The 25,765-nt window shown below is 40.0% G+C and overlaps 1 protein-coding gene across 2 annotated transcripts in view; it reads left to right on the forward strand.

Moving 5' to 3' along the window:
- Positions 1 to 25,765, forward strand: part of cdh13 (cadherin 13, H-cadherin (heart)) — a 382,609-nt gene that overhangs the window by 97,376 nt on the left and 259,468 nt on the right. For both annotated transcript variants that reach the window (XM_005734745.2, XM_005734746.2), the window contains exon 2: positions 4,604 to 4,724. In XM_005734745.2, the coding sequence (XP_005734802.1) occupies positions 4,604 to 4,724 (121 nt within the window). The remainder of the gene's footprint in view (positions 1 to 4,603; positions 4,725 to 25,765) is intronic.

The following is a 25,765-nucleotide window of genomic DNA, read 5'->3' on the forward strand; positions in this document are numbered from 1 at the left end:
TTCCACTCTTATACCAACTGTATACAGTGTAGTATAAAGACAACACAGAGTGGGCTGTCATTGTAGGACATAGAAATCAGCCAGGACAGCTCATGAAACATCTGCTGACATCTTGTTGAATTCAGTTCTGTAAATCCACAAAGAGCAGCAGGTCAGCTGATCACAGCCTGCACTGGTGCTCACATTAGTGATTATCACAGGTTGTGATTCTGTTTCCAACACCAAGCCACTACAACTGATCTTAGGGTTCCCCAACCTGCTGAATCCCACTTCTTGGCTGTCCTCATTAGAGATGGGCAGTAACGCGTTACTGTAATCCGATTACTTTTTTCAAGTAATAATGGATTAGATTTATATAGCGCTTTTCAAGGCACCCAAAGCGCTTTACAATGCCACTATTCATTCACTCTCACATTCACACACTGGTGGAGGCAGCTACGGTTGTAGCCACAGCTGCCCTGGGGCAGACTGACAGAGGCGAGGCTGCCATATCGCGCCATCGGCCCCTCTGGCCATCACCAGTAGGTGAAGTGTCTTGCCCAAGGACACAACGACCAGGACAGAGAGCCCGGGGATCGAACCAGCGACCTTCCGGTTACAGATGCGATTCCCACCCACTCGTGTGTGGGGCGAGCCACGGTCTCCCCACACACGAGTAAAGTTAGGGATTACTATCGCAAAAACGGTAATTAGATTACTGTTACTTTCCCGTAGGAACGCAACGTTACTGCGTTACTAAAATCGTGATTCTTTTGTGAGAATGTCTCATGACAGTGACGTAAGCGAGTGCGACGTTCGTGACAACAGCTGTGTGCAGATCAACAATGGATCATATATCGAGTGCAGAGAGAGTATGAGCGTGCAGCGTTTAAAGCGTGGAAGTACTGACCTTACTTTGAGTTTGATTCCATAAAAAGTGACAAAAACATTAGTGTCCGCTGTGCGTGGGAAGAAAACTTCTTTTTACAGCAAAAAAACCCCTAAACTTCCAACAAGCACCGAGTAGCTACGGCGTAATGGGAAACTCACAGAGAAACTCACGGATTCTTCCACTGACCGCGGCACACCTGCACCAGGGTAAACCTCCGCCTACCCCACTCCTGCTTTACAGGTGAAAATAGAGCAACAGGACCGCTGAGTCTTTGACTTTATTTATTTTCTGCTGTGTTTTACTTGCATCTATTTGAAAGACTGAGTGTAAACACACAAAATATTTTATTTTATGTGCTGGAATGTGCAGAAAATAGGTTTAAATGTTAAACTAATTTCTTCCAGTCAGAGAATGTTGCAGATAATTAAATTTTTGCTTGATGCATAAAGTTAAAAGATTAAAACTAATAAAACAAGTTTTAAAAAGATACTTTTCCATTTGATTACATTTTGTATGATGGATTATGTAGAAAAAGTAGAATTGGGCTGAAAGATCTATCACTTTATCACCTCTTCAGGTTGTAAATTGTGTTTTTAAAAAGTAACTAATTACTTTTGAAAATAAGTAATCAATAAAGTAACGGGATTACTTTTTGGGGGAAGTAATAAGTAATTAGTTACTGATTACTTTTTTCAAGTAACTTGACCAACACTGGTCCTCATGTTTGTGTTTGGGTGTGAAGGCAAATTGTAGACAACTAAATACAGTTAAATTAAATTTCTTTCACTTGTGTCCTACATAACAGATTCAAACATTCATTAGAATTTCATTCAAATAACATTTGTACTCTCATGTACTTATAATATTTTATTACTATATTGATATAGCAAAAGGTTTAGTTGTCTTTGCATAGAAATATCTGGTAGAATTTCTCTTTGAGGTGTTACTTTTCCTTTCTTGGTCTGAGTACATTTCAGAGACTGTACTTTTTTCTTTTACTTCAGTAAAGAAGTAGATTCAGTACTTCAGGTGTTACTGGAGTATTTTGTTAAAAACCACAGATATCTTTACTTCTACTTAAGTAAAGAATACCGTTACTTTGGCCACCTTTGGTGTACGTAAGACCTCTATGGCCTTATGGTGGACAAAGCTTGTTTACCATGAGGCTGGATCTTGATACACGATTACAGCTTTGTGTCTTTTAAGTCATAATATTATATTATATCATGAAATAAATATTTGAGTATGAAATTTTGTTTGTATTTTAAAACAATGATGCAAAAAGATATAAAATAGAAGAAATAAGACAATAAAGCAACTAAAACAACAACTTTGGGTCAATGTTGTGTCTTTCGTTGCACATTACATACTACATAATGGTCCATTTTTCAGGTTAGACTGTGCCAATAATTTTGATAACATGTGTCATAAAGTCAGCAAACAATTATTTTCACTGGTGAAGTCAGGTTTCCTTAATCAAGATGCACAAATGAACCTGTAGATCTAAATCAGCAGATGTAGCTCACCTGTAAGTGTAAATGTGAATGTGCTGTATATGGTTATTTGTGAATGACTGGCTATTTCTATTTGTCAATCCTCTTGCTTAATAGGTGACAGGTAAGTATAATGTTAGTATAATGACAGAGTCACAGACTTTGTGTTTGTGCAGGAAAAAAGTGTTAATTGACTCTGTAGCACAATAAAATTTCACATTAGAGGAAATAAAATATTGTGACTGCTGCATTTGCATAAAATCACCTCCCTTAATTTACGTTCAGTATGTAGACATATCCTGAGTTTTTCTATTAGTGGGTGACTGATCTCTTCATCTCTCGGCTGCTTCTTTACGCTGTCACACAAACTATTTCTGAAAATATAACACTACACAGTTTTGTAAACCTGTGAAATCATTTGAAGTGATATATTGATCAACCTTCAGTTTCAAAGTTGCTGTAACTGTAGTATATCTATGAAACGAATGCAGCTCTTCTTCTTTGGTAGTTTTAAAAAAATGTTATCAGAGATACAGTCCAGAAAGACAGAGCCGTGCAATTATTTATTTCTTATTCTCAGTAAAAACACGAGGCTTTTAAGAATAGTAGAGTCTGTGACGTTTATGGTAAATGTTGTATAGCACTCTACTTTATGTTTATGAACTCGTTGTCATCCTTAAAGATGCAGGGCACCAGGAAACCATTGGAAAATGTATCATTATAATCACTCTATGAAATCAGAAATTGTTCCCCACAATATTTTCTTAGCATTAGCTTCAACTGGTTCACACATATTAATCACCTTGGATGGTTGCTGGCTTATAACTCTCTTGTACACCTTCAAGTGGTTATCCAAAGCTGTGAGTCTTTGCTTGGTATCTGTGTGGACAGCTTGTGGTACTTCCACCATTCTGCAGCTCTGATAGATGACTAGCTTCCCTCTGTGCTGCCTTCATCTTGGCCCCTGATCCTAACATTGTTCCTCGCATCCATTCAATGCATTCAACGCACCTTTTGTTCATCCCCCAGTATGCGGGGATGATGACACCCTGGCTCCACCGTGCTAAAGTATTTGTTGTACCTCATCAGTCTCTAGTAAACTGCCTACAGGGCGAGTGGGATTTTTTTTAATGATACAAAATTTACCTGATATCTTACAAAATGTTTCTAACCTTATTTCTGACAGTGTTGGTGCCACCTTGGATCTTCCACAAAATACTCCATCATGACTTGTTCAAAACAAATAATTCATGCTTATAAAGCTATTTGTTATATATCATAATGACAACACATATTTTTAATGCTGGACATAAAAACTAAAGGTAACAAGAACAATAACCTGAAAGAAAAGGTGTCCTATCATTATCTCTTTAACAGCATATCCTCAATCAATGTGAAGTATTAGTTTTGCTGTGATATGCTCCAGCCTAGAGGATGTTTGGTTTGAACATCCCTTCAGTCATTTTACAGCCTGTTTCCATGGGAACATCCACCCTTTAAACCCCTTTGAAAAACAGGGGCCGAAGTATTTTCTCCACTTTAAATATTTCTTTAACCTGAATGAGGTTTTTTTTTTGCTCTTTTTGAGAAAGACAGTTTATCAGTAAAAAGTCAAGGAGGGTAGTTTTAAATTTAAATTGTAAAGCAGCACATTGAGAAAAAGACAAAAATCTGTGAACACTAAAAATAAAAAAGAAATAAAACCATACTCGTGTCTTTACTAACTCCAGTAACACCGATGAGCCTCAGAGGAGAAAACATCGAATCACACGAAGACTGTCGTTGTTATTTGCTTTAAACTGTAATGTAAAAGTGCATCACTCTAACACTCTCACCATTATAAGCTGTGCCTGTGTAAATATGCCGTTTCTGAGTAGTACTACTCAGAAAAGGTTTGTTGTAAAAACTAGAAAGGATGTTAGGAAATATGAACGATATGTACGAGGTCTGTGGTCCAAGGACACGTTAGCTGCTAGCATCACACAGCTCGACTCCCGGTGCCTTATGTTTGGGTCAGAGGTGAAACTGTGGGGGGGAAATGCCAGGAGAATTCCTACAGTGTTAGAATTGCTGCTTTTTCTTTGCCATGGATTATTTATGTATCTGCTTTATGCTTTTGCTGTTTATTTTGGGTAATTGCATCTTTAAAATGTGTTTCTGTTATTCCAGCTTTGGTCCTCTGGTCTGAACCATGTGCTTATCTGTAATATTCTGACTGTTGGTGTTTTCTGTGTTGCAGGTTGCCCATGTGGGTGGCCAAGGGGATGGTGGCCACGAGGGCTGTGTGCCTGGCTTCCAGGTCAAAAAGTACCAGGTGATGTACAGAGGTCCTTTCCAGAAAGGACAACGCCTTCTTCAAGGTCAGTAAATTGGTTAAAATCTCTATATCCACACCACAATTCAACATCCAGTTGTACCGACACAAATATCCTTTCCTTCATCTGTCTGGGTTTTGAGGATTTGAACAGCAGCATATCACGGGGCTCTAGGCAGAGCAGCAGGTTCCTACCAGGTCAAGGTGGAATTATGTGTGTGTGCATGTTCATTAAAATTCCTTTGATTATAAACATGGGGTAAAACGGGTTGCTTCTTTGCACCACAGTGATAACAACATCATTTTTGTCTGCAAATGAATTATTCTCCTTTTTTGAATGATATTTACAAAAGTATTTTCCCTCTTTGTTCCTCCCCCGAAGACAGCTTTGAGCTGCTTAGTTAACTGTGTGTGCTGTGTGCTCATATGCAAGCGTGTTTGCTGGAGTCCCAGTTCAACGGTTACATGCTCGAGTTGACTTAGCTTTCTGCAAAGCTCCGGTCCCTAACACACTCTGACTTGCATTTTCCTCTGTATGCAGAAAATTGTGTTTGATCTCAGCAGGTTTAAAATCAAAACCTTTAAGATTTAAGAGTTCGAAGAGTTCACAGCTGACGAGTCCATGTCACGGAGGCTTAGTTCTGTCTCTGAGCCACTTGTGAGTCAGTCTTGTCGCTCCTAAGTTAATGCAGTGACCAGTTAGTTTCCCCACAGCCTCCTGCACACGTCCAATCTCAACTCCATATTGCAACCACAACTTATCGGTCCATTTTGCTCCTTTGGGGCACTCTGGCAATGCCCATCTACACAACTTCACTTGGTCTCTACAGAGATCAGCAATAATGTCTGCTGGCTAGCAGTCTGCTCCTTTGGGCTTGTGAGTTATGGCGTCTTTCCACAGAAATCGACAAGGTGAAGTCAGCTAGCTGTAGTTTTATTGCAAAGCTGAGTTTCTACCAATTTATTTGCTTAATAATTCATTTTTCCTCTCATTTGTTATTTTATTTATACAACATGATGAAATACAAATGAAATATGTAAATTGAAATGGGAATAATTTATGGCGTCTTATTCACTCTGTCATTTATTGTGGAACTTGTTTTCATTCCCCTCTCATTATTCAACCTTTTCTTTATTTATTTAATCATCCCCACGATTCTTCTCCGCATTGAGAAGCTACACCAGCAGAATGTAATCACCTGCCTGTCTGACGTGCGCATATTGTGTTGCATCCATATACACAGCAGTAACAGGCTTCTTTTGAGCTCACAGTGCTTTTAGTGCTTGTCGAGTTTCTTTGTGTGGCATTCACCTGATGGACAGCTTTTCCAATTGAAAATACATACTTTCCTGCCTATACAGCAAAATATGACAAATCTAAGAATTTCTCCTTCAATCTTCTTTCTTCTTTTTCAGCTTTATTGTATTTGATTTGGTCAGCCAGCGAGGCACTTTGTCATCTGGAGGTTCAGCGGTGCGTGTAGTAGGAGACAGAACGCAGTTCTGCTTTAGTGCTCTGCTCTGGGACAACACAGTGGTTCCATTACCTTGAATATGCTCCTGTCAGCAGAAACACCTCTCACCATTGGGGGGTGGGGGGTCCCACTGCTCACAGAAGTATAGGCATGCTACTGGCCACACACGTACATGCATATAAAAGTGTGGGTTCAGGCTTGTTGTGCATTTGTTACAAAGAAAACCTGAGATGCATGCTGTGATTGCCTGTTTGCTCATAGCTGTTCAACAGAAATCTTCTACTCTAAATACTTGTTTGATCATTTCAAATGTTTCTTAAAGATTTAATCGCTTTTACAAACGCTGCACTTCAATAGCTGCTAAAGCTGAATAGCTGCGAAAAGACCAGACGAATATGTGAAATATAGAAACCTAGAAAAAGAAACAGATAGGGGAGGTGATTTCAGCATTCTTTGTTCAACAAAACGCGTGTAATTAGTATTGACTGTGTCGTTATGTTAGCGAAAGCTGTGTAACACGTCGCTGAATTGACCAGATGCAAGAATGTTAGATTCATGATGAAAATCAAAGCAGAATAACAGCATGTCGACAATGCGGGTGCATACTTTGCAGCGTGTTTGTGTGATTTCAGAGTAAAATGGAAAACCGTTTGTTAGCATGAAATAAACTCAGTGCTTTACGAGTACATCTCGGAGAGGATCGATGCTATTTTACCTCACTACGATCCATTTTTGTTAAATTTGAACAAACCGTCTGCTGAGTGTGAGCAGGATGTATAAAGAGTGCCAGAGGCTGCAGCCAGGCTCAGTGACACATGCAGATTTATGTAAATGCTGCTCAGCCCAGTGCCACCTGCTGCAGACCTCCCTGTGTAATTACTAGTGGAGGGGCGGTCTGTTAGTGAGAGATACCTGTTGGCGCAGACCTGGGTTCAAGGACATCCATCTCGGCTAATGGGCATTTCTGAGAAACAAATGCATACAGAAATACAGTAACGGCGACTCTTTCTCTATCTTTCCAGCTCTCGGTGGCTTTGCTGGTGCTTTGTTTATTACGCCATCACCGCTGCCTCGTAATTCCGCTCTACCTCTAGCTTTTACTCCAAGCCTAGTTTTATTGCACCTTTTGTTTTTGCTCCTACTCAGCTGGTTATTAAATTTAATATATGTGAAAGAAATGTAGGCACATGGAAATGTGAAAATTATGACTGGAAAAAAAACCTGCTTATGACATTATAAATATTACAATTTTAACATAGTAAAGAGCTTTTAAATTGTTACACTGCATGTGTAGGAAATGCAACCTTGAGGAGAAGCAGTGTGCTCCGTCCTTTCCCTTCAGCTACATGTGATGCAGACACAAACTCATTGTCTGTGTCACGTTTTGTGTAGTGAAACTGTAAAAGCTTCAGCAGCAAACTTCACATCCCCGAATGCAGCAACTATGATCTGAAGGAGAAAAATAATCTGCTTTTCTAGACTGAATTAACCTCGTGCAGCCTACAGCTCATTTTAAAAACCGTTCTGAACATCGACGTACCCTGAATGTTCTGAACAAAGAAGAAATTCATTTAAAAATATAAAAGCTTTAATAGAAAAGCCTGAAAACTGCATTTAACAAGGAGCTGAGTTTATTAACGTAAAAGATGTTCGAGTCAGTGAGAAAGTCCTGCTATCTATCAAACAGCTGTTTCCACTGAAATTGATCCATCACTTTAAATTTCATCTCTTTAATTTTGTGTAGTTTTACTGCAGCCACCACAACGTCCATGAAACGGGCACTTTCACACCTTTCACTATAGGTCGTTCACTCTGGCCTGGATCAGTTGATGAGTTTGTGAATGTTTCCCATCAGTTTGGTTTTTCACACAGAGAAAAATCCAAAATGCGTCACTACAAACCATCATTTAAGGAGCTCAGGAAGAAAAGTGTCTGGACCTCTTTAAGATGCTTGAAAACCTCTCATTCAAGAAGCTTCTTCAGTTCTAAGGTCAAACGGAGGGTCCCAGATTTAAGCAGTATGGTAGTCCTTGTCCCCCAAGAGGGACAAGGACCCCCACTGATCTTAAACTGAAGAAGCTTCTCGGATGAGAGGTGAAACGACTTCAAGCAACTTAAAGAAGTCCAGACGCTTTTCTTTCCAAGCTCCTTAGACTACGATGACCTGGATAACGGAGAACCTTCACAGGCATACAAACCACGTCAGGTTATGGAGCCCCTTTATTGGCCAGATGGAGCAACAAGCGTAAATACAGGAAGAAGGTGCCGTGTTCGGCACTACTGGAGAACACAGATCATTTACATTCATTTCACAGCTAATTGGTAACTCGTACAGACCTTTGCACATCTGTAGCACCTGCCACATTAAGAATACAAACCATACGCAGCTTAGGAAGTAATCATGTTCACACCACAAACAAATATCCTTTAGAGTTTTTCTGGAAACGCACCAGGAACACCTCCTCAAAGGGTCTCAGTGCAGTCATTTTGGTCTGGACCCTCATCTGCGCACAAACGAACCGCACCAAAGGCGAAAGAGTTCAATATGAATGGACTGGTGTGAAAACACCCCAAATCTAATTACACTGCAACTGAAAACTGAACATAACATATAAGGAACAAAAAGCATTTCACACTTCCAGCAAGAAAATATTATGTAGATGAACAGAATACAAGCTGTTTGCTGAATAGCCCACGGCCTTGGATTGAAGGAGGAATTTGAAAGTGGATGTCACCCTTATTTGTTTTACAGCAAGAACTGGCAGATTTTGTTTGAGTGTTTCAAATAGCAGTGTTTGTCAGAGGGCTGAGATGCATTAGTTCTGTGGTGGAAGAAAGATTAGACGTCCTCTTCTGAAAAGTTTCAGTTTGTTCTCTCAGTGGTTTATGAGACGGCGCTGACAAACAGAAACTGTGCTATGTCTCGCCTTATTTTGCACACGTTTGTTTTGTCACTGCCCTACAGTGTTGGTCAAGTTACTTGAAAAAAGTAATCAGTAACTAATTACTGATTACTTCCCCAAAAAAGTAATCCCATTACTTTACTGATTACTTATTTTCAAAAGTAATTAATTACTTAGTTACTTTTTAAAAACTCGATTTACAACCTGAATAGGTGATAAAGTGATAGATCTTTCAGCCCAATTCTACTTTTTCTGCATAATCCATCATACAAAATGTAATCAAATGGAAAAGTCTCTTTTTAAAACTTGTTTTATTAGTTTTAATCTTTTAACTTTATGCATGGAAGTGGAAGAATCTGCGAGTTTCTCTGTGAGTTTCCCATTACGTCGTAGCTACTCGGTGCTTGTTTAGGGGTTTTTTCGCTGTAAAAAGAAGTTTTCTTCCCACGCACAGCGGACACTAATGTTTTTGTCACTTTTTATGGAATCAAACTCAAAGTAAGGTCAGTACTTCCACGCTTTAAACGCTGCACGCTCATACTCTCTCTGCACTCCATATGTGATCCATTGTTGATCTGCACACAGCTGTTGTCACTAACGTCGCACTCGCTTACGTCACTGTCGTGAGACATTCTCGCAAAAAATCACGGTTTTAGTAACGCAGTAACGCAGCGTTCCTACGGGAAAGTAACGGTAATCTAATTACCGTTTTTGCAATAGTAGTCCCTTACTTTACTTGTTACCTGAAAAAAGTAATCAGATTACAGTAACACGTTACAAGTAACGCGTTACTGCCCATCTCTGCTGCCCTACGAGGCGGCGCTAAAGTCCGTGTAGTTTGCTGTCACCACCTTGCAAGCAGAGCATCACTGAGCCCGTTACTGTGTAAAAATAAAGGACTTCATGAGCAGTTATAGCCATGAGGCATCATAGGAAGACGTGACATACTGATAACGTGCAAACTTTAGGAGGAAATATGGTCTGGGTTTTATGGGGTACCCAGAGTTGAGTGCACGCCATGTGGACGGCTGATAAAATATGGAGAAAAATGTAGAAAGCCACCTTATCTGTTTCCTGCAGAGCAAACCATGGCTCTGTAAAGGCTTTCCACAATCCCACCCCCAATCCCATATGATTCCTAAAAACATGGCAGCTTTTTGCATAGCATTACTCATGCTCCTTAACTAAGCATTTCTGAAGAAATTACCTCAGGGAGGGTGGTCTTCTTCAGGCTTGGCATTGCTCGCCATAAGCCTTCCACTTCATGTTCAGGTACAGTCTTTGGAGCTCTCCTGGCTGGCACAGGCCTCGAGGCACATTAACTGCATTGAGCTCTGAAGATTTCTTCACCGGCACAATTCGTGTCTCTTGCCTGTATTCCCTTCGACTTTATCAATGAGGCAATTTAAAAGTACTTGAATTCTTATATAGCCGAGTAGTTTTAGATAAACTGGACAAATGGAACAGCTCGCTCATCTGTTTTGTGTTTGCTTCACTTCTACTCGGCTCTGCTGTCCAAGTTCAGATGATAAAGTTTGCCGTCCTTCTTTCTCAGGGCTCGAGATGTTGTCTGTGGAATTTGTTTCGCTGCAAACCACAGACACAAGAACACAAAGACATTTATCTGTGATCAAGTAGTCCATCATGTTGCACATGAAAGATGAACTTTATCATTAATTTTCTGGTTTATTTAGTTCATATTTTTACTTCCGCAGCCACGGTTAAAAATATTGCTTTTCCACTGCTTGCAAATATTCACAATGTGACCGAGTAGCTCGTTATTTACCACTGTTACTTTAGACAAAAAGCCATCAAGCTGTCTCCAGTGAAAGAGGAATAACAGAAATGCAATGAGTGTATTTATAGTGAAAGCATATTTTAATCCTGAGCTTATTTGTATTCCACAGCAAAATGCCGCTGGGCTCATAGCCAAATGTTTTTCTCTTGGTGTGTGCATAAAGTAAAGCAAATACCTTATTAAGAAGATGCCCTGTAAGGAGTCGGTGCGCGGCTATAAGCAGCCTACCTTTTCTTTGGAATAAAACAGCTGTGCCCCTCACGTTCTTGTGCTACTTACTAATTTTGGCAGCCCTGCTCTGCACCACTCTCTAACCACTGTCACCCTGACCGATGTTACCCCAGTCACCCACCCGCTGTGCACCCACTCTGTCAACCAGAGACTGGGAATGCAGGGATTGATGTTTCTACTTACTATGTGCTGCATGGCAAGGTGCATATCCGGATCATGCCACTCTCTTGCCTGTAATGGCGCAGCATTAATCACTCACTGTATCCAGAGTTACCAGGACCTGCAGCTTCTTTTCCGGTGTATTTTTAATTTGACCATAAATCAAGGTGTGCTTTTGACAAATGACTGTAATTACAGGAAAGGCCATTACTGGCATGTGTATGCACGTCTGCGTGTGTGGAGTGAGTGTGTGGGTGGATGTTTCACAAACATGTTTGTGCATTTGAGGATCGTATGTACAACATGTGAACTGTGGGTTTAACAGCTGACATTGTTCATGAAAAACAGACTGACCTGGCTCACAGTTCTTCCTTATATGGGTCAACTTGTGACTGGAGGCTTCTTTTAGCTTAGGAGCTGGCGGTGAATGTATTTGCAGGAACAGGCGAGTGAATGCTGGAGGTTTTAGAGAAGCGATAGATCAAAAGGTGAAGCTCAAGTTACAGCAGCTTTTTTTATGGCACATCACAAGTCATCAAGGAAAATGTCTTCTTGACATTTTCAGACTCCATTTGTAGGCAGGAAGGTACAAGGTGATATCTGTAGCAATTATTATTAATATAATAATGTGGTTATTATAATAATATAATATCATGTAAAAGGGTCCATCCATAGACTATAAACTGTATGGATGTATCCACCATGGGGTCGCCTGATGGTTTGGGAACTGTTGTTTTGATGCCTTTAGCTGGAATGATTGTGGACATTTAGCGTTTGCCCCCTGGTAGGCCATGGCAAATTGGTCCTGGGTGAGGGACCAGGTAAAGAGCAATTCAGAAGATCCCTATGAGGAAAACATCAAAGGAATAGTTCACCCTGCCCGGGATAGGGCTACAAGCCGGGGAGCTTGCCCAAGGGCGAGCGTCTGGTGGCCAGGCCTTAGTCCATCGGGCACAGCCTGAAAAAGGGAAATGGGTTTTAGCATAGCAGGTTGTCACTGAGACTAGATATATTAGTAAAACTATTTTACTAAAATGTAATCAATGTTGTTCACTTTCACTAAGAATGTTATATGATGACATTAGTGACTGATTATATGCACAGTGCTGTTGTCCTGATTTGGATGAGAGATGAGATGAGAGGTGAAACGTCTTCAAGCAACTTAAAGAAGTCCAGACGCTTTTCTTTCCAAGCTCCTTACACTCAAAAAAGTATGCTCTAAACTGAGCAGGAGAATTTGCAAAGATTTGTGCCTCAACACTGTGGCCAGCCTGTTTCAAAACATCTCTCCACAACTCGTAGAGTAGCAGTCACGTTAGTAGACAAGTCCACCACTTCCATGGTTGGGATTCGGTCTCTGGCCCTGTCTGACTACAGCCTTGCTTACTGACCCTACATTGTTGCCACAAATGTTACATGTCGATAATGATAAACACTTTAAGGTAACATAGTTAGAGCTCTGCAATGCCTCAATATTGTTGTTGCAAGAAATACTAGTGTCCCTCTTAACCTGCAGCAGCTGAGCAGCAATGGGAACAAGACCTGATACTCATACTGGTACTTTATTTATTTATTTAGTTATTTATTTATACTGTATTCACTGTGCAAAGCTGCTCATGGACACTTTACTAATTACACATAAAAGCACATAAAACACTTTATAAATGACTCTTTATTATTTTTGTCTCTAACCTCTGTGCAGGAAGTATACGAAGTTCAAAATAAAATACCATTATGAAGCTGCAAACCCAAAACAATAAGCTAAACGATGCTATGAACAAATGGTGATATTTTTTCCAGAACTTGTCACTGACACTTTCTAAAGAGCACAGAGTGATTTGATCTACTGTTGATATTCAAATATTGATTACACCTGTAGTTAAGAATGACAAGGTACCAGGTCAGATTACGTGCTGCTCTGGGGAATTTTAATTAGGCTAAAATGCGTTTTGATTGTTGTCATGGCGCTCATTTTTATCTTTGACATGTGCGACTTTTAGATGAATATATCACCTTTGACAAATGCAGCAGGCCACAAACAGGACGTCTGCTGGAACACATACTGACATTAGTGGCCCTGAGACGGAGTTGGAGAGGCTGCAATCACAGATCATCAGGGGCAAAGGGACGGCCCTGCCAAGACCCCATCTGCAATAATGGTGCAACTGGCACCCAGCTGATATACTATCACTCTCTCTCTCGGTGTCTCCTCTGTGTCTGCCTCTGTCTCTCTCACTTACTCGTTTCTTCTCATGTCCCTGATGGAGATCACTCTGGCTTCCTTCCTATAATCATGTGTCCATTCTGCCTAACCCGCTTAACAGTGATGGAAAAAAGTACATTTCTGATGTAAACTGCGGTATATCTTCTCTTGGATCTAACAAATATATTTCAGAGCACTCATGGAATGAAAAATATCCACATGTTTAATTCAATGTGAGCTGCTCACTAAGAGGCTGTTCATCAATTAGTAACATGATGTTTTTAATTGCAGCTTTGAGGGGATTTAGAGAACAGGTTTTGGCAGGCAGATATAAACTGTCAGGATTAATATTGCATTCTTCTGACCAGACGTTGGCACATCTTGATTCAAAAAGCATGTGATAGCGTAAAATGATCAGAGATTGCAGTCAGTCAGAGCGGTTTGCACCAGCTGGGATCCTGCTTGCAAACATCTTGCAGGTTTGTTTTTTTAAATGGGACTTTCTATTACAGAACATTTGTTGGAGGTTCTTGTGATCATCCATCTGCTTTGTCTGCAAATAACCTGAGTGAAGTGGATTTATAGAGAGTGGGAAGGAAAACTATTTTCATTCAGCACTAAACTGCTCTGATGAAAGTGACAAAGGTAATCATCGGAGCTAAAGTCGAACAAAGAGAATTCGATGCCCTCTGCCCACGTGCTCATGGCAGATGGACACATATCCCATATATGGATGAAGCTAAGAGTTCAATCAAGCACGCCAGAAACAAGTGCCGCTATTTTCTGTACATTTAAGATGTTGTTTAATTTATTCTTTCTATTGTAATCAGTGTCAATAGATCCAAGTTAGGCAGAACTGGACTCTTCAGCAAACAAGCAAAAGCCATCTGCATGACTTTTCCTCTGTTATTTCTCTCTGGCAGGTGACGATACATTTTATCATATATGCACTGTTGAATTTACCATATGTGCAGTTTTTTACTATATAAGCTCAAACTCTGTGTTTTCTCATAACCCAAGTTGAGTTTTAGTCATTGTAGGTCAGTCAGGTTTGCATTTGGAGGGAAATAACTTTCGCTCTTGGAAACTTTAATATAACTCTGGATTCACTGCGATGAAAAACATTTCCTCAAGTTATGAGAATGTGAAGCCTTCTCAGCCTCATTGAGTTATTTTGAAACCATGAACAACTGGATACTACATTAGCAGAACTTTCCTAGTGTGACAGTTTGAGAAACCCCGCTGATGAAATATAGTTCCATTTTATAGACACTGGCCAATTAATTTTGTCTTCAACGCGAGGCTGATGGTCGCGTTACGTACTGAGATGCTATTTTGTCATATATAAATAGGAATGCCAAAGGAAACCATTAACTTTGAACAAAAGGTGGCATTGTCTTACATTTCAGGAGCCGCAAACCCCTGAAGTATTAGTACAACATAATACAAAGTAATACAAATCAATCATGTTCTGGCTTTGTGTTTGTCTGCTGTGTAAACAGTGAATCTGTGAGTTTGTTTGCCCTTTTGAAATGATAAATCTTAGTATGTATATGTGGTTGTGTGCTGTTGCATGTTTATCTATCTTTCCTTTAAACATCGCTGCAGAGGACAGCCACGAAACAAGTTACATATTTATCATTCACACAATCTTCACCTCATTATTTTATAACCCTGCTTTTATCCATCCCTGCTTTACAGAAAGTAAACTTCTAATTATGAGGAAATTCAGTTTTAGCGAAGAGATGCAAGCAGCTGTATCGTGCTATTTTGGAATGCTGCTTCCTGTAATAAAGACACAAAGATCTGCACGCAACCAGTACCCGAGTATTATGTTTTCAAAGAGAATACAGGCATCAGTCAGAGCTGGACGACCTACCTTCACCTTTGGGTCGAACCTAAATTTATTTGCTTAACATCCAGACAAACAGTAAAGTCTACGTTTGACATCCTTTCTTAAAGGTCTAAACATAAGCAGTATGTAGCTCTATTTATATCTTTGTTTATCATCCAGCAGCAATTCAAATGGGTGTTCTGTGAATCACCAGTTTTCCATCTTAAATTGATTGTATGGTTCATGAAGTTGTGTTAAAAAGGTTGCTTTCTCTTAAAAATATGTTGGATATTTATTTGTGTGTGTTTGCTGTAATTCAGTTTTTCCTTTGTCGTGATGTTTTGTATTCTAAACAAACTCAAAACTTCCGCTCTGAGAGAAATACATTGTTTTATCTTTTTGAAGTAATACATTTGGAAATGATCTAAATAAAACTCAACATTTAAAAAGATTACACTTATCAGAGAGATGTGTTTCATTTTGCTTGTTTTCATTTCATTTGTTACCTTGTTTCCAAACAACACATTTAAGAGCACTGACGCTCTGTGTCCACTGTGATGCAGGTGCACAGGTGAGACAGGTGGGGCACAAACCGCTCATTCCCTGAAGTTCTTGATCTGTTTTCGGCCAACAAAATAAATTCTACTTTTTAAATTTACTGGGAATCCACTGAAGAGATAACGTTGGCTTCCTTCAGAGAAGTGAGAGAAGTACTTTTAGAATACTTGTGACTAGTTTCGCTCTTGCCCGTGTGCCGCTTTCCCATCTTTGACTCTTGGACCAGAGCCCAGTATGGGCTCTCTTGAGTGGCCAGGAAAACTGCTGAATAACTCGGCCAAAGCCTCAGGGGCTCAACCTGCGTGATACTGGCTTCCTGAAAGCCTATCGATCTGCCTGAATGCTTGAATGCATTGCTGGGTGCCTGTGTGTTGCTGGATGTGTCTGAAATTACGCCTGCTTATAGCTTGTGTGTGCTGAACCGTGTGTGTGCTTGTGTGTGTTTTCATATGTGTATTTCCACAGCACAGAGCTGTTTGATTGAAAGGTTTGGGTTTGCTGCAGTTGGCAAGAACTTTTCACCGTTTTTTTCAGCTTGGCTGTTAAATGGGTTGGCAAATATCCTCGCCTTTGCTTTCGCCAGAGGAGACCTTTGAAAACAAGCATGGACTTATTTGCACATATGCTATAGGTTCACTTCTGGCTTCTGCATGTAGAAAATCAGAGGTATGAAGCCACAGAGGATATATATACTTGATCACATATGTAATCTCTGTACCATCTGGTATTTTATGTCTTATACATTTGTTTTACAGATGCACAAATAAATATGCACTCCACCAGCCTAAGCCTCCACAGAGGTAAACAGACTGCCTTCGGTGCCCATCATAAAGCCTCTGTCATACTCATTCAAAAATCAATGTGCTCACAAATTTAACTATACTCACTGCGTCACAGGATGTCCTCTCATGGCAAAAGGTGTTGACTATTAGAAATAAGATATCACAAAATGTGTTTAAGGTTACAATTCACAACGTAACGCAACCAGTGTTGCAGCAGATGTGTATAAGTGTGTATAAACTGTATATCCTGTGTATTAATTATCTCATTCTTTGCCTGTTTATGCCCTGTCCTTGTCTTCAACGTCATGCCGCTCTGTTGTATCTCAATTGTCCCTTGGGGATAAATAAAGTCTTTCTGATTCAGATGGCCCCGCCCCTCCCTGAGCCTGGTTCTGCCGGAGGTTTTTTCCTGTTAAAAGGGAGTTTTTCCTTCCCACTGTCGCCAAAGTGCTGCTCATAGGGGGTCATATGATTGTTGGGTTTTTCTCTGTATGTATTATTGTAGGAGCTACCTTCCAATATAAAGCACCTTGAGGCGACTGTTGTGATTTTGTGCTGTATAAATAAAATTGAATTGAAAATTAACTGAAAAATGAAGATGACTCATCCGAAACCGACTGCAAATATTAGGGTACGTGACTCCAGATAGTGGAGTGATACCTTGGGCGTGTTGAACTCTGTAGCACTCGGCCCAGAGAAAATTAATTTTTAAAAAAAGCAGCTCAGAAAACAAAAGCGCCTGAAACAGAGACACTGTAAACAGAGACAATGGAACACAGACAGGGAAACACTTTAGAGGCTAGAACAACTAATGGACTCAAAACAGAAACCAGACACTCAACATTACTTGAATAACAATGAAAACAGGAACAAGAAGATATTAAAGATCCCAACGTGAAAATCATAACCATGCACATGTGATGGTCCATGCTTCCTTGTAAAAAACCCCAAACATTTGTGTTTGGGCTAAAAACTAAACCAGTCCCCTGGTCTTCTCTAACACAGGCTTTCACACACAGTGCAGTAATTAAAGCCCAAGGCAGGGCTTTTTTGTGTAATATCGCACCATATTGTTCATGAACACATGCCAGTTTTAATTTTAAATGCTCCAGGCACTGAACCTTTGCACAGTTAAATATAGTCTTTGCTCGGAAATGATAGTAATTATCGTAATGTTTATTTGTGGTCATTTAGCTTAGGAGGTGGACTCCAATTGCAGCACAAAGAATGTGAGAACATTTTCTAAATCACTGTATATCTGGCAAAATCTGTGGAGACTGATGTGCAAGGGTAATTAGATGTTAATGGTTTGGTGGTTTTTGGCAGTCAAACATGTGGAAAAACTGTTGTTACCTTTTTACCAAGTTCATTCATTCATTTGCTCTCTACAAGGAGAGCTGGTTTAATGAGCTACGATGAGCCTAAAGTCAGAGTTTCAGTGGCAGAAAGGTAATTTTTCTCTAACCTGGTTAGATCGCCATGGCAACTTGTGCTGAACACATCTCAGAGTTTTGGTCTAAAATCAGCAGGAAGCTGCTTTGTTGTTTTCACAAGTTTTTTTAAATGTGATCTAGATTCTCTGCTCAAAGAATATACTTTATATATGCAACATAAGCCGGACCTTATTAAAGTCAAAAAACGAAGTCTGGACATGTGTTGCATTGTTGGTGGAATTTACTTTTTTCAGATGCAGAAAATGTAAAGCTAAATGTTTTTGTGATGTTTTTGGTCTTCACACTGCAAACTCAGTTTTATACTACTGAGCTGCAGCTACTGCAAAATACGGGTTACATTTCGGGGCTATTTATCACCAAGCGTATTCAATCAATAAAACGTGACGGGGAAAAGCCTTATTAATCATCTGATGTATGCTGATGATTTAGGTGCTTCGCCTTCCACAGTGTTGGTATGCTTCAGCTGCTCAGGGTTTGCTCATGTTATAGTTTTCAGTATGATAATGAACTCTAAAAGGAGTGCAATAATAGTCATTTCAACTCAGGAGGATTGGAAGCAAATGTTTCCCTCATTATGGAAAATCAAATTTTAAATGATCCCTGTGATGATGGTGATGATGGAGATGATGGAGATGATGTGCAGTGCTAATGCATATTTATATCGCACATTTGTGGTGCACTTATAATTAAGCAAAAATGAAAAAGCTTGAAGTGCCACTTGAAGATTGTTCACCTAGGAAGTAGGTATGCCTCCTCACCTACTTCGATTACACCTTTTAGGACCTGAAACTTGAAGCTTTTCATGGAGACCCGGTCCAGACCTCCAGTTGGGACATAAGAGTAGAGAGAACCTCACATTAGCTTTTTGTGGTTATTTAGGTCAATTTTATTTAGTATAGCACCAGAACAACAGATGCCTCAAGGAGCTTTATATTGTAAAGACCCCACATTAAAATAAAGAATAACTGAAAAAACTCCAACGCCCCCTGTAGACAAGCACTTTGCGACAGTGGGAAGAAAAAATTCTCTTTTAACAGAAGAAACCTCCAGCAGAACCAGGATAACAAAGGAGTTGCCTTCTACCATGATCGGATGCAGACAGGACAAAAACACGCTGTGCAACAGAGCCACAGATAATAATAACTAATAATTAAAAAACAGTGAGTGAAAATGGTCACTGAAGAAGACTCAACATTTGTAAGTAAATCAAATTTTGAAAAGTTATCTGGTCCTTCAAGTACCAAAGAAACTCAATTAAAAAGTAGAAAAGTAGTGTGAGAAATAATATTTCTGTATCCTCACTGTTCCAGCTCAGCCTGTTGTTTCACAAAGGTTTGTGCTGCTGACAGATTTGTACCTGAGTTACAAACAGGTGCTCGAGGTCCAGCGCCACATCTGCTAAATCTGCTATCAGCAGGCTAAGGGTGACTTTTGATGCAGCTTTTACTTTCGATGTTCACATTTAATTTTTGACTGGTTGTTGTTAAGGTTCAAAATATTGGGGATGGAGACAAGAGAAAAACCACAATAACAACACTGGTCCGGTCGGGTTGAGTCAAACGATGATTTAATGATCACACACGTGGGAGATGGACACTGATGCAGACAGCCTCAAATCTCAGTGGTGGAGCATTGCTCAAACTCTTATAGCCTCTGGTTCTCCCATTTTATCATAAAAGCCTAAACATTCACATTCTTTCTCTCACACGGCGCCTAAGCTACGACCTTTGCTCCCTGTTTATCTGCTCGTGCTGAGATGGGGCAGAAAACTCCAGCATGTTCTCTTCTAATCAGACAAATAAGGCGATGACTTTCTGCGAACAGTATTCCTTATAACTCAACAGTATAATGCATCATAAACAATATCATTCATTCACAATAAATCAGCAGTCTAATGCAATGCAAATCAGTTTAAATACTGCAATAATTATCACCTTCTTCTAATTCAGGAGAATAATGCCAACTTAAACTACATAATAATTCACAATCTTTATTTCGGGGTCTAACATGGCATAAAATAATATCATAATTTTACATTGTGTAAAGCGCTTTGGGGTCCTTAGGGACTAGTAAAGCGCTATACAAATACAGGCCATTTACCATTACAGTTAGCTATTTTCGCTGAAAGCTCTGCTTGTTTCATGCTCATAGGTAAATGTAGCTGTCTCTGGTTCACGGGCATATCTTAATGACTCGAGCTCAGCAGGGCAGCAGCTCTTTCTTCTGTGCATGTGCATTACAGATAAACCCCTGGTCTTTCACAGCAAACTGATAGGAGACCAGCGTGCGAGGCAAGCTGCTGCTGGCTTTGCTTTCAGTGTGTGGGAACAAGCTTCAGTGATTTATCATTGTAACAGATGAGTGTCCTCTTGGGAAGATGACATGTGAAAAAAGTTGTCAGTACTTCCTTCAGTAAATTAGCAATCAAAGCTGTGTCAATGTCCGGTCTAATAAAACAGCCAAGATGACCAACTCAGCACTTTCAGATTAACTCCTGTGACAATGACTGAATGCAACAGCTTTAACCAGCTGCTTTCATTTTTCATTAATATTTGAATACTTCCAATATTAATGGGTAATCATGTCACACATTGCTTAAGCCTTTTAATCCAACAGATTATTGTTATCTATGTATTTTACAAAAGATCACGGATATTACGTGTTCGGTTATCATTTTGTACCAACTTTGTCCTGTGACTGTACAGTTAAATCTGTTTTCCCAAGATCGCTCTCAGTGTTTGTTTGCTTGTTTTTTTTCTTTCAGTTTCACAATGTTAGTAAATCCATCGAGCAAAATATGAAGACTTAGAGAAGTGTGCTGAAAGGTCCCCAAGGCATCCCTCTAGTGCTTTCACAACAGGCACAGCCATGAAGTCTCTGGCATATCAAAGGAAGCTTGTCAAGATCGTTAAGTGAGAACACTGTGAGGGCACCTTATCATTAACGCCTGTGGCAAAGCATGAACTGTGACATGTGTATATTTTTAATATGCAGAGTACAACTGTGATAGATTACATATTCAGGACAGGGGGCATCAGAGTGGTCAAAGTGTGAAAGAGCCAAAAACAATATCTAATATTTATAGTTTCACTCTGTTTAGAATTCAAGAGCGCACCATACACATGACACAGTCAGTGTCTTCCCTCGGTGCTTCTTCAGAACCTTATTCAATTACAAAGGTCAATTGGAATCATACACCAGACACCCTCAACATTAAAACTCACTGAGAGGTGAAGTGAAATAACATGAATTATTGCATTGCAATGCAGTTTTCTGTGGGGAAACTTTGTTCTGTGGATGTTGCTTTGACAAGAACCACCCATCTAGCCGTTTTGCAGAACAAATATCATAAGAAAGGCAAAGTGTCGTCCCCTTAAACAATGCAACAACATAACGACTGCTCCAGAATCAAGGAACATGGGCATTTATTTTGGAAATGACTGCTTTGAGATTAGTTAATGGATGATTCTTAACTAGTATAAAAATCTCCCATTTTTTTTACATTCGTCTTTGAGCCACCTTATCCACAGTGGGCATTTGTCTAACGTCAAAGCCACCAGTGGGATTATTTGATGGCTCCAGTAGTTGCATGTTTGTTGATATTTTAATAGTTTAGTTATTTTCCTTATGGTTAGGGATGGGTATCGTTTAGGTTTGATCCGATACCGGTGTCAAACCGGTGCTTTTGAAACGGTGCTCAAACCGGTGCTTAAAGAATGGAGAACACAAAATTGGTCCAAAAACCTCTCATGTTCAGCTGTTTTTTGTAAAAAGATAACAATGTTAGCCTTTTCTGCAGCTATGGGGCATATATGGTATCACTCTTGGCTGGAAGCAGTGCTTAAACAATGGAAAAAACACAAACTTTATCCAAAACCTCTCATGTTTAACTGTTTTCCACTTTTTCTTTGGTCATTTTAGCCTTTTTGGCCAGGGTGAAGGGAGTATCTGCCATCAAACAAGAAGACAGCCGCATGTAGCTACGATGGTGTTTGCTAGTTCACCTTACATGCATTAATGTAATAACGTGGTTAGCCTACTCAACGTAAATTACACACGAACAACATTAAGCTACTCACGCAGAGAATAACGGCTGCTGCTGCATCATCATCCTCATCATTTCTGCTACACTGGCAGGGCTAGGGGCCAGGACTCTCCTCTTCGGGTTATTGGGGGATGTTGCTAACTCCGGGTCCGATAACAGGCACCACACCAGCAGTAGATGCGCTCGGTGTGAGGTCTCGCAGCAAGCTATCAAATACGGCGCATTTCTCAGCTTTTTAAAAAAACGCTATGCGTCGCCAGGTGTTTCATCAGATTCGAGGTGTTACCTCCTTTGACAGTATCACAGTATCAGCTTAAAGCACTTGTTGCTGCTGAGTTTGCATCTTTTGCTGTGAAGTACAGCCAGACTTTTGACCGCTTAGCCTTGGGCATTTTTAATCTGTAGCTCTGCTCTAAAAGAACGTACGTACCTGGCCCCGCCTACTATCCTCGGAAATGTAAAATGATTGGCTAGAATCTAAAGTGTATCACAGCTCAGGAAAAAAAAAAAAAAAAGCACCGAAATGTGCGCTGCTTTTCGGTCTGGTTACTACCGTTTATGTCAGAAGCGGTGCCATCATGGCACCGGATACCGGTACCCATCCCTATTTATGGTGACTAAAAGTCTGACGGGGTAGCGTTGAGTCATTTGGTGATGCAGGTGTGCTTAGGGTTGCCCGGCCCTGTTGTCTTCACCCTTCCCAGTGTGGTAGCTCTTTCTTTTGTGTGTGAAATAATTTTTTAACCATTTGACTTGAATTTGATTTAAGCAGATGCATATTCTGTGATATGACCATATGGGAAACAAATGATCCTTTAGCCATTTATTTTTAGCTCAAAATGAAAACATTAACACAGTAAAACAGGTCTCTTTCTTAAACAGAAGCCTGTCATGCTTAACTTTTGAGAATATAAGTAAATCTTTCTTTAAAAGAACTCTGTCCTGCTTAACTTAAAATTATATAAATTAATAGAAAGCAATAGAACAAAATCATTCTTGTAACAGTGCACATATAGTGCATTTAGTACAATTGGCTTCAGCTGAGGTATTATTTCAGCTTTTCTAAAGCTAATCAGCTGCTCCTGTTTGTAAACCCACTTGTTCCCATGATTACACATCTTAACTCATCATCATTATTAAAATATGTATTACTTTTATGTATTAGTCATCTATTTATTGTAATCATCTATCCTTGCAGTTGTTTATTACACAAAATAAATTATATTATCACACTTCTGGCCACATAGCGCTGATATTAACTGCACACGCCCATATTAACCTTAACCAGAGGGTTTAAACAACAAACCAGTGTTTACCATATCTGCTTCTGCCGGCCTGGTGGACAAGAAATTGGTTAAGGGTTCCCCGAGCTGTCACGCCCCTCATGTTCTTCATGTGCCCACCACTAGAAGCATGCCTATGGAAAAAGTGCGCCGGCACACAGTGCAGTGCGCTTTATAAGTGTTATCGTGCACTTTCCCAGCCAGGTGTTTTCTTTTTCCCATTCCTTCCTGTACTTTTGCAGCCTTTTATTTCTTTCTCTGAGCGAACAAACATTGCTGCTCTAATGCTGGGCTCACACTCTGCAATTTTTTGGCCCATTTTGAGACGATTTTTGAGTCGTGCGACCAATTTGATGATCGGCCCGATTTTGGCCTTCATCGTGCATCGTGTAGTATACGTGGGGTAACGAGAAGCGATTAACACCTCACGACCAGCTCCCGATCATCAATCTCTCGTGAGGGTGTCACGAGTGATTTACTAAATTTACTAGTCTGTTAATGAAGCAGAGCTGCGCTGTTACCACATAACCCTGAGATGGATTTCCCATTCGATGTGTCTTATTGTGACTGCAGCAGCAGCAGCTTAGTTTCCCTCCCTCTGCAAGGCTACCTTACTATCACTGCTGGCGTCCGCCCCTGCCCCAGCACTCTTTGATGAAACCCTTTGCCCTGCCACTGACAAACAAACACAGACTGATTTAAGTTTGTTACGGTGCTTGAATAAACCCACTCATTCCCTTCAGATCTGCTGCCGTGGTTAACCTTGTCAAGCTAGACTTCAGGGGATCTCAATCGCTTAGAGACGCTGAGACACTTTCATTTATATTTTCACATAAAACCCGGGTGAGGAGTGCATCTGCGCAACTGTTTTGAAAAAGGAATTTAAATGAATTCATATTTAAGCAGGTGTAACCTTGGAACAGGCGACATCAAAGACCAAGCCTGTAGGCCTTAACATTTCCAGCTTGTGCAGAGACACGAGATGTTTACTGTTGCTGTCAGTGTTACATATGCATGCACCGCACAAAACCTTGAAGAATATATTTTTACTCATGAGCTGACATCCTCATTGACAAATGCAGGAATTAATTCAATAAATGTACAGGAACATTGTTTGCCTATGTTCACTTTCCTTCTAGCTTTAATGAGAAACCAGTTTGCTGGAATGCAAAGCAGCAGATGCGCCTGCTTTTCCCATCAGTCATTTGAAAGGCTCAGTTTTCTGTCCTTACAGGATCTGCCTTAAACTCCTCAAAGTGCCATTAATGAGGAGTTGATTTTGTGAGTTTGTGTTGTGTTTGAGTCTTTGAATCACTGAGAGGACAGTCTCAGACGTTTTTTGCATCCTGATGGCTGTGGGTGATTATTAAAAAAAGTGCTCTATACTCATAACAAGTGCAATTATGGCAGGATAGAGATTCTCAGAAAACCTTGTTTAAATCAAGCCTTTGCTTCTTTGTTGTTCTGCTTTGTCAGGGCTGAATACGTTGATATCCAAAATAAATAGAACTCAGAGAAAATAACAGATCGATCGACAGGTTGTCAATTTGAGTTTTCTATTGTCCTCCTTCTTTCATAAGGATGACTGACACTGCATTGACTTAGTGCTGTATCCATGTACACTTTAGAAATTATCCAAATCCTTTTACCATGGCCTCTGCAGCTACAGTTGCATTTTTATGTCATAACATCTGGCAATAACTGAGAAATTAGAGCTAAAGTGGACTATAAGCGTCAGTCGCTGGTCATGTCTATGAAACATGGCCTAGAGAAAATATTCTCACAACTTTCTGACTATTGAAGTACCTGGATGTCATGGCAAAATGTCTCAAAACACCTCAACAAATCAACTGTCCCTCCCCGAGACACTGAATTCTAATATCTTTAAGTTAGCATGTGAGCTTTTATGACCCACAGCTGCAGGTTCCTTTGGGATACATTTGGCCCTAACTCACAGCACTGAGTCACAGTGAATCTGGATATGGCGGCACACTGATGCTTTGTTAAATGTGTTGATATTTGAGTCTCATCTGGCAAACACAACATGTGACAGTGCCATAACTGAGCTGTAAGTGCCAAAAACCCAGGCTAGGCCAACATTTGTCTGTTATCTGGGAAATATTGTCTGAATTGTCACGTTACCATGCTGGTCACATGACCTCTGGTACCTGGATACATGACAGGGTAGCTGAGTCATTCCTACTATTCGGTGCCATTTCAGTGTGATCACTCTTCATCAAAAAATACAAAATTTTGAATTATTTTAACATTTCATCTAAAAGAGGGATTTTCAACCTATAAGAAAAATGTATTGGTCCAGCTAAGGATATTATATTGTAATATTTTTTAAAATCAAAGTCTT

The sequence above is a fragment of the Pundamilia nyererei genome, unplaced genomic scaffold (genome assembly GCF_000239375.1).
Source record: "Pundamilia nyererei isolate P.nyererei 1_Seehausen unplaced genomic scaffold, PunNye1.0 scaffold00060, whole genome shotgun sequence".
In the NCBI taxonomy this organism is placed as follows: Eukaryota; Metazoa; Chordata; class Actinopteri; order Cichliformes; family Cichlidae; genus Pundamilia; species Pundamilia nyererei.